We start from the raw sequence: 14,892 nt of genomic DNA on the forward strand, positions 1-14,892 counted from the left end.
AGTGTGGTGGAGAACATTTGGATAAAGATCAAGGAAGGAAGAAACAGAAGTTATAGTATCCTGGGAGTATACTGCAGACCACTTGGACAGAAGGAAGAAATAGTGAGGAGTCGGGGAAATAGATCACAAGACTGGCCCAGAGGCTTGATGTAGCAGCGAGGAGGGACTTCAGTTATGTGGCCATCTGCTGGAGTGCTTTCTCTGCCAAAAGCAGAGCAGCTAAGAATTTCTTGGCTGGCCCTCATGATAATTTTATCCTTCAAAAAATGGAGGAAACCACGAGGGGGAAATTTGATTCTGCAGCTAATTCTCACCAACAAAGAGGAATGCTGAAGTAGAAATTATGGGAACCTTGGGGGAAAGGAGCCACTCCATCTTCAGATTAATGATAGAGAAGGAGAAAAAAGCTGAATCTACTATGCATCCTCCATTTGGGTAGAGTAGATGTCAAACGCTTAAGAGTAAAGTTAGCCAGGAGTAATTGGCAGGGATCAGGGCTTACACAAACAAAATTCTGATGAAAAGGAAAAGCAAACTGTCTCCAGAGACCACTGTGTCCATTGAAGGGCTTATGTGTATCATTGTGTGTGCATATGTGTGTATGAGAGAGAATATGTGCAGCTAGAAGGTTTAGGGATTAGGAAACATTTCGTGTAAAAGGAAGTGCTTGAATGACCTTGAAGGAAATGGATTCCAAGAGGTATTGATCGGGGAAGAAAGATTCCCGGCACGGGGGAAGAAAGATTCCCGGCATGGGGGACAGACCCTGTCTTGATTGTACAAAGGCAAAGAAATGAAGTGTCATGAATAAGGAATGAGAAGAAGGCAGGTTTTGGTGGTCTGCTACATGTCTATAACATGTAACATGCCTGTAACATGTAACATTTCCCTTCATGTGTGATGAAGCTAGAAAGGGAGGTAGGAGTCAGGTTATAAAGGGTTTTAAATACCAAAGGGAGGATTTGGCACAGTTCTCCGATCATGGAAAATCTGTGTAAGATGTTTTGGCCCTCCCTTCGTATCAGAGAAGGAGTCTGAATTTTTTCTTTTCCTTTTAGGGGTCTTTATGGTACCTTATTGTAAAATTTGGGTTAAGTATTCGATGTGTGTCATCGTAGGTTGTCTGTGACTTCTGCAAAACTACTCAAATTCCCATTTAATTTCTCATGCAGACCTGTATTGAGTTTGAGATGTCAATGGGACATCCATTTGGAAATATCTGGCAGCTGATGACATGGGATTTAAGCTCAGAAAGAGAGAGTAATGTGTACATAGATGCATGTCCAAGGAAAAATCATGAAATATTAGTGCTGAGAGAGACCTTTGAGAACATCTAGTCCAGTTTCTTCCTTTTACAGATGAGGAAACTGAGGCTTAGAGGGAGGGAAGTACTTGTCCCAGGTCACACAGCTCCTTAGTGTCGGGGGGACAGGATTCATATCTAGATCTTTTATCTTTAAGCCAATTTGCCTTTCCCCTATGTTGACTCGGACAGAGGCAGCTGGAGCAGAGTGGATAAAAAGCTGGTCCTGGAGGTAAGAATCCTTGGATTCAAGTTCAGCCTTCCCTGGCCTAGGGACTTACTCTTAGCGCCCCAGACGTCTCCATGAGACTTTAAGTTGTAGAGCAGGTTCCAGATGACTCTAGATTCCCCCTCTTGTTTATTTATTTTTCTTTTTAAGTGCAAAGGCAACTGGGAATTAGATTTCATCAGCTTCCTCATGTGAAAACTATTCTGACCTTTTCTCCCTTTCTCCAGAACTCAACTTGGAAGTTATCATAGAGCACCATTATTTTAGAGCTGGCAGGGCTCTCAGAGGCCACCTAGTCAACCCCCCTTTCTACAGAGGAAGAAAGAGTCCAGGGAAGGGACATTGGGTATTGTTTCCCTCCTCAGATTTCATATAGCACTTTGGCCATCTCTCTACATGAGCGTTACTTACCTTTGTATCATAGCTCTTGGTGTTCGTGTCTCCCCTATCCCTTTCTTGACTAGAAACTGAGGGAGAGGAAAGTGTGTGTTTTGGCTGTTGTTTGCATCCCTGCACTGAGCTTGCTGCTTTTCCCTTAGCAGGGATTTGTTGAGTTGTGTGTGTCTTTAGAGCTGTGCGTCCAGCTGGATTTCCCATTTCTGCTGTGTTCTTTTGACTTTTGATGGTGCTGTCACTTCATCCAGTCAATGTATAGTTATGAAGCTGACCACGCACACCGGAGCCTATGTGTCTAAAATCCGGTCCCTGCCCATAGAAAACTTGCAATCCAAGAAGGAGATAATATATCTGCAGGTGAAGGGAATCTTTTTTTTTTTCCAAGATCTGGGATTTCATTAGTGAGGCTACTCCCTCTACTGGATGAAAACCCTTAATACTTCAATGAGTGGCCTTAATTCATCACTCCATAGCTGGAACTTGGACGAACCTTTATAAACTTAGCCTGATGTTCTCACAACGGACATGTGCCGGGCCTCAAGGCCTATGTAGCTTGATAGGGTCTTTCAGAGATCGTGTCTCTTGTTGTAGTCTCCAAGTCTTCAGGATCACAAGAGATCTGAATAAAGACTACCAGAGCTTTGAGGGAGAAAAGATCACTCTGACCCTCAAATATCAAGGGCAGCCTCATGGAGGAGGTGACATCTGAGTTGGACTTTAAAAGATGTGTAAGAGACAGGGGGAAAAGAGGTCATTAGGCCATTGGGAATGGCCTAAGAAAGGTATAAGACATAGATGGATGGATTTATGGTCAGTATGAAGTCCTGTTAGGCTAGAACATGGCGGGTATTTGGCTAGAAATATGGAATAAGGCAAACTAGTGGAAGGCCTTGAGTGCCGGACAGGGTAGAATGAGTGAAATTCCCAATCTAGCTGTGGACATTTAAATCTCCCATTTTTTTTCAATTTCCTAGCCTCTTTTGTTTTTATATCATATTTATTTCTGCATCTATAAGGGCAGGGTGATTGAGCAAATCAGATCAGCCACCACACCCTTAAACTAAGTAATAGGCTCCATCATGAAAGCAGTCTCATTCCTCGGCTTTAGACTAAGTGTGAAATGTCTTTGAAAACCCGTGGTGGAAATAAAATTATGCCAGAAAGGAAGTCTGCTCCAGTTGATTGAGGGTTTTCATTATGCTCCAGTCTTCTATAAAAGCAGCGAGTGAACTGGAACTGGGGATTTCCAGTAAAGAGCAAGCCAGCAAAGTTACAGAAAATTCTTGAAGAGGAACAGCACTGACGGAAAGGAGAGGTTTTGGCTTCAATCTTAGCCTAGGTGTCTACCTCCCCCTCCTCTCTATCAGTCTGCTACCTCCCTCACTCCCCAACTGGGACTGGAGTCTTTGAGGAAACGTTCTTATCTACCCGGTCATCTGGGGCAGTAGGGAGAATTTTGGTTCCTCTCTCTATGGGCATCTGGGGGAACACTGGATAGAGCTCTGGGCCTGAAATCCGGGGTTCAAATCCAGCCTCAGACAGTAAGTGGACAAGTCAGTCACTATTTTCCTCAGTTTCTCAACTGTAAAATAGAAATAATAATGGCACCCACCTTGCAGGGTTGTTGTGAGGATCAAATGAGATAATATAAGTAAATGGTGCTTAGTACAGGAGCTGGCATATATTAATTGCCTTATAAATGCCTATTTCTTCTCCTTCCTCCACTTAAAATTTTCATTGACAGGAAAGGCCCTCTTAAGCTTAGTAATGCAAAGTTACTGATCAAGAGCACCACCCTTAACTCCTCACTCTCACTCAGCTCACGGATCCAGTCCATTGACTAATTTCACCATTTCTAACTTCATGACATCTCCTATATACTTCTCTGTCTCTGTCTCTGTCTGTCTCTCTCTTAGTTCATGAAGCCACCATAGTAGCCTAGACCCTGTGAAACTCTTGCCTGAATTACTATATTGGTCTTCTAATGGCCTCTCAGCCTCAAGTCTCTTTTCTCTTCAATCCATGTTCCACTAAGCCGCCAAATTGACTTTCCTAAACAGTATGGGCAGCTAGGTGGTGCTTCAATGGATAGAGCACCAAGCTTGGAGTGATCAAGACACACCTTCCTGAGTTCAAACTGTCTGTGTGACCCTGGACGAGTCACTTTGTCCTATTTGCCTCAGTTTCCATGAGCTGGGGAAGGAAATGACAAACCATTCCAGTATTTCTGCCACAAGAACCCCAAATGGGGTCATGAAAAGCGGGACGTGACTGAAACGACTGACCGGCAACAACCAGTCTGCTCACGTCACTCCCTATTCAGCAAATTCCTTATAATCCATAGGCTGTCCTCTGTTAGGCATTTAGGGTTGATGACTTTGTGCAACTCTACTTGGCTTAAATCCAATTCACTCACAAGTCAGGCTACCATGTGTGAGGTCACTGGTCCTCTTCCAAAACAAAGGATGAATGTCTACAATAACCAAGTCCTTCATAATCTGACCCTTTTCTACCTTTTGAATCATTCTACACTTAGTTCTCACAAACTTTATGATCCAGTTACATTGACCTATTTGCCGTCTCTCCATCTCTTTCCTCCATACCTTTGCAATGCTGCCCCCTCTCAGCCCTGTGCCTGGAGTGCTCTTCCTTAGCTGCCTCAGTTTCCTTCATGATGAAAGGCAAAATCCACCTTCTGTAGGTCTTTTCAATTGCTATTACCTTCCGTCCAATCTGTCTAGATCATGTATTTATCTTGATATTTATGTGTTGTCTTTCTTGTTCAAAAGTGAGGGCAGGGGCTGTTTTTCTTTTCTTTGTAGCCTTAGTGCCTGGTACATTGTAAGTACTTAATCTGCGCTTGTTGACTGACTGAGCATTGGTACGGTTGAACAAGGAGAAGGTAATTTTTCTTATTCAAATACTAGCGATCTCCCAACTAAAATCATATGGCAAATGCAGCAACTTTGCAAGGTTGTTTTTTCTATTTCCCCAATCTTGGTCAATATCACAACCAGCTGATGGCCGGGCAAAATAATGAATCACAGGACAGTAGTTTTTTCTTGGTTTGTTTTTGCTGGAGATTTTTTCTAAGTGATTGTTTTAGAGGGGAAAGGGAAGAAGACAGGAGAAAGGTCTAAAGTACCTGGTTATTAATCCAAATGTTTCCATAGTTGATTGGAGGACACAAAATATCTCTTCATCATAAAATAGGTCTTTCACTGATGCTCTAAGGGAGAAGGGATTCTAGAAGGACAATTCTCTTACCTATAGCTGCTTGTGAAACATTTTTCTTTTTTTTTATTTAATAGCCTTTTATTTACAGGTTATATGCATGGGTAACTTTACAGCATTAACAATTGCCAAACCTCTTGTTCCAATTTTTCACCTCTTACCCCCCCACCCCCTTCCCTAGATGGCAGGATGACCAGTAGATGTTAAATATATTAAAATATAAATTAGATACACAATAAGTATACATGACCAAACCGTTATTTTGCTGTACAAAAAGAATCAGACTCTGAAATATTGTACAATTAGTTTGTGAAGGAAATCAAAAATGCAGGTGGGCATAAATATAGGGATTGGGAATTCAATGTAATGGTTTTTAGTCATCTCCCAGAGTTCTTTCTGTGGGCGTAGCTGGTTCAGTTCATTACTGCTGCATTGGAAATGATGTGAAATATTTTTCTAGGGGAAAGTGAATAATTCAAGATCTCTAGGATATTTATCACTTTGTAGTTTTAGGGTCCCCTCCAAAATCAACAAAATGTGAATGCATCAGGGATGCAAGTGGAGGGACAGTTTTGAGAGGAAAAAGGGAAATCTCTCCCATTTAAGAAATTATTAAATACTCTCTAATCTCTGTCTTGCCTCAGTTTCTCCGGCATTACGATATGAGGGGGCTGAAGCAGGTGCTGTGGAGATGTAGAGCTTGATCAGACATCAGAGATGCATGCCAAGGTCATCCTCTGCATCCTGGGCCATTGCCTGCCATCTGGACTTTTGTTTCTTCATTGGACCTTAGTGACTCTGGAAGAGAGAGAGTGAAGTTGACAAGCTTCATGCAGTTCTGTTTCATCTGCAAATCAAGACATCACCTTGTGATGTCAGTGGTCCTCTTCCAAAATGAAGGCCAAACAACATCTGTATGATGTGCTTGGTGTATAAGAGACACTTAGGAAATGCTTGCTGATTGGTTAATGGTGTTTCCTCCCACTAGAGCATAAGCTGTTTGAAGACAGGAACTAATTCATTTTTGTATCTGTCTATAGTGCCAGGGGTCCTCAGACTTTTTAAATAGGGGGCGAGTTCACTGTCCCTCAGACTGTTGGAGGGCCGGAGAATAGTAAAAACAAAAACTTTGTTTTGTGGGCCTTTAAATAAAGAAACTTCATAGCCCTGGGTGAGGGGGATAAACGTCCTCAGCTGCTGCATCTGGCCTGTGGCCATAGTTTGAGGACCCCTGGCACAGAAACAAAGGAGGTGCTTGATAAGAGCTTGTTGATTGATTGATTTGCTAAAACTATTCTATAAGGGCAGGAAAGCATAGGTGAGAATAGGAAAAAGACTAAGCATAATCTGTAGTTCTGTAATTACTCCTCTTCCTCATAAAAAACTAGTCCATCCATTGAAATTCATGTTATAGGTAAAGGGAGAAGCAATTAAAATCTTTGCTAAGGCTTGGGGGGAGGGGACCAAAGAGCAAATGGTAGACTCCTTCCTGAAGGGCTGCATGACTGGCCATGACCGGCCTTGACCAGCTGACCGGCCATGACTGGCTAAAGACATCGCTGGACTTGGCCTGTGGAAAGTTGTAGGCGCTGGGATTGTTTTCCACAAGCACGGCCAGTTTTGTGTTCTTTCTTGTGATGAAATATGGAAGCTGGGCTGGCAAGTTGCTAATTTTATTTTCTTTGTGTCAGTGATTTGTAGGGGAAATGTTTTAGGGGAAGTCTAATTCTAAAGGTGGAAACAGTGAGAAGCCATGATAACCTGGACAGCCTTCCCCAGTTACCATAGACTTGCTCCGAAATGTGGTCCATTCCAGATTGCTAGATGTCAATTGTCTGAAATGAAGTGCTTTTGGAAATGAAAAACAAGCAAAATGGCCAGAGAATCCCCAGGGAGTTCTGATGTTCTAGCTAATTTACCTGGAAAAGTTTTATGTAGTCCTGCTCATATTAGAAGCATGTTTTAGTTAAAAGGCGGAGGTCCCATTGCCTTCCTTGTATCCTTTCCCTTAGTCCCAGAAAGCAATCAACCAAGCTGGTTGACTTTTGCACACAGTAAGATAAGCAGGTTGTCTGCCAAGAGTAAATGTTGGGGGAGAACTGGTCCAGGATGAGGAAGAAGCACAAAAGTGCCAGTATTTTCCTCTACTGGTGGGGGCTGGGCCATAGGCTGAATTGGTCAAGGACCCACTTTATTGAACAAGGTTTTCTCACCTATGTGCATTGTTGGGTACGAAGCAAATGAGGTGAAACCATCTAACCTGGATTCAAGTCCCCCATAACTCCCATCGACATCCGTATCTTGGCTGCTTCCTCCTCTGAAAAAAGAGCAAGTCAATTCTATGGCCTCTGAAGTCCTTTTCAGCTCTAGGTCTGGAAAACTTCTATATGAGCTTTCGGTGCCTGTTTCCTCCTCATTAAATGAGAGGTTGGGACTCAGTGTCTCCAAAATCCCTTCCTATTTAAAATCTCTGCTCCTACTAGAAAAACATTTCAAAATTTATTCCCAGGGAGGTAAGGGGAGTAGTATAATCCTTTTCTGGGAAAGATGGCATGCTGTCCAAATTGAGTGGTAGCCTTTTTGGGGGGAGTAGCCCTGGAAGCTAGAACAACTGAATGGGGAGATGACAAGGGACAGGTACTGCTCGTATCTCTAGGGACTGTACCAATTCCTGTTCCATTTGGAGACTGACAGGGGAAAAAAGACAAGGCAAAATAGAATCGCTGGATTGGTCTGAACCAGTTGCTGCTTGTAGAAAGCAACTGTTCACAGAGGAGGAAGAGGAGGAGAAAGAGGAGGAGACAGACAGAAATAGAGACACAGAGAGATACAGAGACAAAGACAGAGAGACAGAGAGAGAGGGAGGGTGAGGAGGAGAGAGAGACAGAGAGAAAGACACATACACATAGAGATACAGAGCCATAGAGACAGAGCAATAGAGTGAGCAAGCCAAGTAGGGGATCTGGTCATTCTTCGATGACTTTCTCTGTGTTCTTTTTGTTCCCTTGCATTGCATATGTCCCTGGAGAAGTCTGGTGTGCCTGGATGGGTTGTGGGTTGCCAGAGGTTTGGGGGCCTAGCAGAGGACTCAAGAGTTGGCAGAAATCCCCCTGTGTTACAAGAGTGGCAGCGGCCGCACTTTTTAAACTCTTCCCTTTTCTCTTTGGTGTATCTGGGTCAGAGGTCGCTGGATCCTGACAGCTGGAATTGGAGCTAGATGACTAGATTAATGGCTCAACTCTGACTTTGAATCCTGCTCACTTTATGACTGTGGGCAAGTCATTTAATCTCAGTTGCCTTTTCTGTAGATTGGGAGTAAGGAGAAGGTTGTCATGAGGAGATAAAGTACGTCAAGCAGTAATTCTTAATTTGAGGTCCATGAACTTGTCTTAAAATATATTTGGATAATCTTATTTCAGTAGAATCAATTGGTTTCCTTTATAATACAATCTAGTTTTATAAACATAATTCTGAGGAGGGCTCCATAGATTTCACCAGATTCCCAAAGGGCTCCTAAGGACAAAAATGTTAAGAACTCCTCAGGGATCCTTTTTGCAGTCCTGAAAGTATTCTGTAAACACCAGCTCTTCCTTCTCCTCTTCACCTTCTCCACTGCTCTCATGGAGCTTAGTCTAGTATGTGGGATGGCCAAATTTAATCCACACCTGGAATATGATTCTAGATGGATATAGGGGAGAGGAATAAGAACTATGATTTCATTGGGCCAGGGAACTCACAGTGGAGGGAACTCTCTATGAATTCAGATTGGTATATTCTTAGAAACTTCTGGTCTTAGAAAGTAGCCTAAAGCACAGATATGTTAAGCAGTTTGCTCAGGGTCACACAGCTCCTGTGTGGCCAAGGTAAAAGCATATGGGTTGCTTCTCTAGGTAAGAATACGATATTCAAAAGAAAAGACTGGGCAAAGGGTCCAGGAGGTGGGTTGGGAACAGCATGGTGTATAGAGAAAGTAAACTCACGTGAGGAGCTCCATTGAAATATATATTACATACTGTGTAGCTAGAAAGAAGTAGGTGAAGATTTGTGAGGAGGGCGCGGTAGTATCATAGTGATGAGGGACTTGAATCATTTAGAAATCAGCAAGAGTTCTTTTCCTCTTCCAAAAGTGGAGCAGCTACGACTTTCTTGATCTATCTTTTTTATTATATTATATCTTTTTATTTACAAAACATATGCATGGGTAATTTTTTTAAAGACTGACCCTTGCAAAACCTTCTTTTCAACTTTTCCCCTCCTTCCCCCTACCCCCTCCCCTAGGTGGCAGGTAGTTCTATACATGTTAAAGTATATGTTAAAATCCATTATATGTATACATATTTATACAGTTATCTTGCTGCACAAGAAAAATCGAATCTAGAAAGAAAGAAAAAAAAAACCTGAGAAGGAAAATAAAAATACAAGCAAACAACAACAGAAAGAGTGGAAATGCTATGTTGTGGTCCACACTCATTTCCCATAGTTCTCTCTCTGGATGTAGCTGACTCTCGTCATTACTAAACAATTGGAACTGGTTTGAATCATCTCATTATTGAAGAGGGCCCCAGCCATCAGAATCGATTATCATATAATCTTCTTGTTGCCATGTATAATGATCTCCTGGTTCTGCTCATTTCACTCAGCATCAGTTCATGTAGGTCTCTCCAAGTATTCATCCCTGCTGGTTGTTTCTTACAGAACAATAATATTCCAGTAACCTTCATATACCACAATTTATTCAGCTCTTCTCTAGCTGATGGGCATCCATTCAATTTCCACTTTCTAGCCACTACAAAGAGGACTGCCACAAACATTTTTGCACATGTGGGTCCCTTTCCCTTCTTTAAGATTTCTTTGGAATATAAGCCCAGTAGAAACACTGCTGGATCAAAGGTTATGCACAATTTGATAGCCCTTTGGGCATAGTTCTAAATTTCTCTCCAGAATGGTTGGATCCATTCACAGTTCCATCAACAATGTGTCATTGTCCCAGTTTTTCTACATCCTCCAATATTCGTCATTATCTTTCCCTGTCATTCTAGCCAATCTGACAGGTGGGTAGTGGTATCTCAGAGTTGTCTTAATTTGCATTTCTCTGATCAGTAGTGATTTGGAACACCTTTTCATATGAATAGGAATAGTTTCTATTTCTTCAACTGAAAATTATCTGTTTGTATCCTTTGACCATTTACTTGATCTGTCTTAATGGTTATTTTATCCTCCAGTGGTAGAAGAATCAACAAAAGGAAGTTGCATTCTGGATTTGATTCTTGCTAGCAGGGAGAAAATGGTTGCTGGGGTGGGAATGATGGGAACCCTGCAGGAAGTGTTCGTTCTCTCTCTCTCTCTCTCTCTCTCTCTCTCTCTCTCTCTCCTCCTAGAGTTTGTGATTGAAAAGACAACCAGGCAGACACTGAGATAAGCTCTAGAGATTCAAGAAGAATGAAAGGTAGAATCCCAAAGACGAATACTGTTCTACAAAGGAAGTCGGTGTATGAGGGATGAATGACTCAAGAATCAATTTCTGAAGACACAAAGAGAAGTCAAAGAGAAATTATTTCAAGGAGAAGGAAAAATAGATAGATAAATAGGCTGCTTAGATTTTTCACTTAAAAAGTGCAGTAAAAACTTAAAAGTACAGGAAATAGAATCAAGGACAAGTAACGGGAAATGAATGTAAGAGTATAGGGTGGCCTTGTAAGGGGAATGTCAGGGGCTGAAGTTCAGAATGAGCTGAAGCTGGTGAGAAAAACTAAGGACCCCAAAGAAGAGGTTTTTGAGGGGAAGAGAAGAATATAAAAGAAGGTCTAGGCCCAATGCTTGGTGTGGATAGGCAGATGACAACTGTCAAGTGTCTTCTATGAGTCAGGGCAGAGGACACAGCCTCCATGCATGGCACTAGGCCCTGTAGTGATACCTCAGCTCTTGGCTCGGCAAATGACCACATGGCACATTTCTAATTGCTTTCTTCCTAGAAGAGACTCACTATGGCATAATGGACAGCCACCTCAAAGTCACAGACTCACAAAGAGCTGAGTCCAAATCTTCCTTCTGTCACTGTCACCCTGGGTGAATCACTTTGCCCTCTCAATATTCTAGGTTGCTCTTCTAAGCATAGAGGAGATGCTGACCTGCTTTGTTAGAGGGAATTTCCTCATCTGGGAGTTCCCTATACCAATCAAAGCATAGGTCCACCTCTAGTTTATCTTTCCTTTTTCCTTCCCCTTTCCCCCAAAAATGAATCCTAGCCATTTGTCACTAGTTCCACGATACTTAATCTTGGTTCTTGCCTTCTTTCGTTTCCAGGTTACTCTTCAGCTGTGCAGAAATTTTCTCAGACCCTGCAGTCCTTCCAGTTTGACTTCACTGGGGACACGCTGACAGATGATGAGATTAACATTGGTAAGTAGTTTCATTTCATTGAGGATGGGGCCCCATGTGCCCAGGGTCAATTTTCCTCCTGAGGGAGGGAGGTCAGTCCTAGATGAGTTCCCAAGTATCTGTGGCTCTCCCAACACAAATCTGGGATCTGGGATCTGCTGGAGACCAATTCCTCCCCTCAAGTGAAAAGTTGCCATCTCTCATGGCATTCTGCAGTACCAAGCACGATCCATAATAGAGATCCTAGAAGAAGCAGGGGTTGGTGATATTGCAGTAAAGACCAGTTTGTACTTTTGTAAAAAGAAATTTCATTTGCTTATTCTGAATTAACAAATACCAAAATAAATTGGACATTTCCATATTCAAGTAGAAAAGGAAAATGAGGACTGTTTGTGAAACTCTGAAGCTCTATTACACACAGATTACTTTTCATATTGTGTGTATGATAAATTCAATCTGTTGCTTTCAAAGCAGTTCTGATGGTTTTTCCCTTCTGACGGTCTTCCTGCTTTCTTCAGTTTTTTCCATTGACGTGTCCAAAAAATTATCAATCTTCTTTTTCTTCTTTTTTTGGAATGGAGGGACAATCCCATTGTTACTCTTTCTCTTCATTTTCCTCACCCACCTGATAAAAAGGAAGAAAAACAAAATTCTTATAGCTAATATACATAGTCAGGCAAAACAGATCCCCTCCTTTTATGCTTAAAAACGATGTCTCCTTCCTATTCAGGAGGTGGGTAGCCTGCTTCATCCTAAGGACTCTGGAATCCTGGTTGGTTATTGGTTAATTATTGTGTGTGTGTGTGTGTGTATGTGTGTGTGTGTGTGTGTGTGTGTGATACATATACACTCCTACTTGGTTAACTGTACTGGGTTCTTTTAATCTTTCAAAATAATTTGTCTTTCCAACGTTGTTTTGATTGTGAAACTTGTTCTCATGGTTTGGTTCACTTCATTCTGTATCAGTTCATCCAAGTCTTGCTCAGTTTCTCTGCTTCCATCCCTTTAATCATTTCTTACAGGACAATACTCTTCCATTTCATTCAGATACTGTAATTTGTTCAGCCATTCCCCAATGTGTGGGCATCCCCTTAGTTTTCAGTTTTTTGTCGCTGTAAACAGTTGCTGGAAATATTTTCGTACAAAATAGATCCTTTTCCTTTGTCTTTGTTCTCTTCAACTGAGTAATGAGATTATTGGCTCAAAATTGGATTGCATTCTTGGAGACAGGTCAATAGCAGCATGGGGATGTGGGAGGACTCTTTAAGAAAGAAATCCTCTGAATGGAGCTGGAAAAGGACTCCAATTCTCTCACAAAAGCAGCTTATTTCTACTTATATTTGCTGTACATTTTGGTCTACATTTCAGGTTCACTGCTGAACTACATCATGGTTTAGCCCACAACAAAATTATCTGTTTACCCACCTAGTGACAGGGGCAGGAATGGGGTAGATTTTAGAACAAGGGCAAAGAAAACTATCTTATTGCCAGCTTTACATGGATCGGAGGCGAGTTTTTAACATGGAATCACTCATGTCAATGAGAGAGGAGCAAGATACAGGTCTCTGTTTCTTTGTCTCTATGATGGGAAATTAACCCCTTACTCTCTGGTGAAAACTCAACTGGTAAGTTTTCTTGACAACTTCTACCCACCCCCCAGACTCCCATGAGAATTGAGCTAGCTCTATGACTCCAATGACTCCTATTTCCTCCACAGATTTTTACACAGTTTCTCCAAGACTTTTGATATTTTGATATTTCTAAATTTGATATTTAGGCTCCCTTAGGAAGGTCATCATTTGGAACGCATAGAATAAATAGATTGCTTTGTCATCGACCTGCACTGTTTATGTTGTTAGAGGTTTTATTTTTCAAATAGTGCCGTGGGCACGTGCCACATGAGTTATCCTTTTGCTGCTCCAAAGAAAATATTGAATTAGGAACTCTTTTTCCAGGAGGTCTGATGCTTGGACTCAAGAACTTTTGGAACTTGGAATTCTATTTTTGAAACAGCTTCCAAAGCTGGTGCTGCCCAGGACATCTCAATTCTGTGGTTAGATTCTAGGATCAAGTTTTAAGGAAAACCTCCCTACCTTTTATATGAGTGTGTGTGGTTCTGGAGCAGTGCCCTTGAATTTTTAGGGCTGAGTGAGATTAATAAACATTTCTAATTCTGTCCATTTATTCCTCTCTGAGTCACCCTTCATTTTTTTCTTAATATTGAGGTTGTTCTTTAGACAAATTTTCAATCTTAGCTTAGGTGATTTCCCTTTAGTAGCTTGAATTCACTTATCGTACAAAATAACTGTTCTTGTCTTGTGTTGAGCATATTCCTTGTTGGGAAATTGGGGCTATAGAAGCATTGCACAGTCTTCTCTCTGAGGTTTTGTGAAGAATTTCCTTGATCTCAGACTCTTTCGGTAATGTAGGGATGTCTCTTCTGCTGCCAGTGTGGAAGTTGGGAAGAAATTATTTTTTTTTAAATTCAGAAAGCAGGAAAAAAAATCAATGAAAAGACATTAGAGAAACAGAAAACAGTAATGTCCACTGATTGAGAATGGCTGAGTAGATTGTAGTATATGAATGTAATAGAATATGATTGTGCTATAAAAATGATGAAGGGGGTAGTTTCAGAAAACAGGGGGAATACTTGTAGGAACTGATTCAAAGTAAAGTAAGCAGAACCAGGAGGACATTGTACCCAGTAATAATGATATTATACAATGACCAATGGTGAATTAATTAGCTATTCTGAGCAATACAATGAGCCAAGACAATTCTTATGATGAAAGATGCTGTTCATTTCCAGAGAAAGAAGAGAACTGATGGGAATCTGAATGCAGATTGAAACAGACTTTTATTTTTAAACTTTCTTTATTTTTCTTGGGTTTTATTTTCTTTTTTGCCTGTGTTTTCTTTCACAACATGACTGATATGGAAATATGTTTTGCCTGACTTCAGATTTCTTAAACTTCCCAACAAGGAAGCTTGCCTGTAATAAGGGGAAGGCGGGAGGGAGAGAATTTGGGCCTCAGAGTTTTCAGAAAGAAATATTAAAAATTGTTTTTACATGCAATTGGGGGAAAATAAAATAGAAAATAAACAAAATAAAATCTAATTTGATGACTGTGTTTCTATCTTAAAAAATGATCATACTTTGGATTCCCATCCCAAACGTGTACTATCTGTGTTATTCCAGAAAGTCACTTTATCTCTTCCTCATCTGTAGTGATAATAATATTACCTCCCTCTTAGGGTAGTTATGAAGATTAAAACTCAGGAGTACCTGGGTTCAAGCTAAGCCTAGCTTGGTCACCTTGATTAAATCACTTAGCCCTTCATTTCCCTTCCC

The 14,892-nt window shown here is 41.3% G+C and overlaps 1 protein-coding gene across 2 annotated transcripts in view; it reads left to right on the forward strand.

Moving 5' to 3' along the window:
- OPHN1 (oligophrenin 1) overlaps positions 1 to 14,892 on the forward strand; it is a 275,094-nt gene that overhangs the window by 111,201 nt on the left and 149,001 nt on the right. For both annotated transcript variants that reach the window (XM_031944591.1, XM_031944590.1), the window contains exon 3: positions 11,466 to 11,561. In XM_031944591.1, coding sequence (XP_031800451.1) covers positions 11,466 to 11,561 — 96 coding nt within the window. The remainder of the gene's footprint in view (positions 1 to 11,465; positions 11,562 to 14,892) is intronic.

The sequence above is a fragment of the Sarcophilus harrisii genome, chromosome X (assembly GCF_902635505.1).
Source record: "Sarcophilus harrisii chromosome X, mSarHar1.11, whole genome shotgun sequence".
NCBI lineage: Eukaryota > Metazoa > Chordata > Mammalia > Dasyuromorphia > Dasyuridae > Sarcophilus > Sarcophilus harrisii.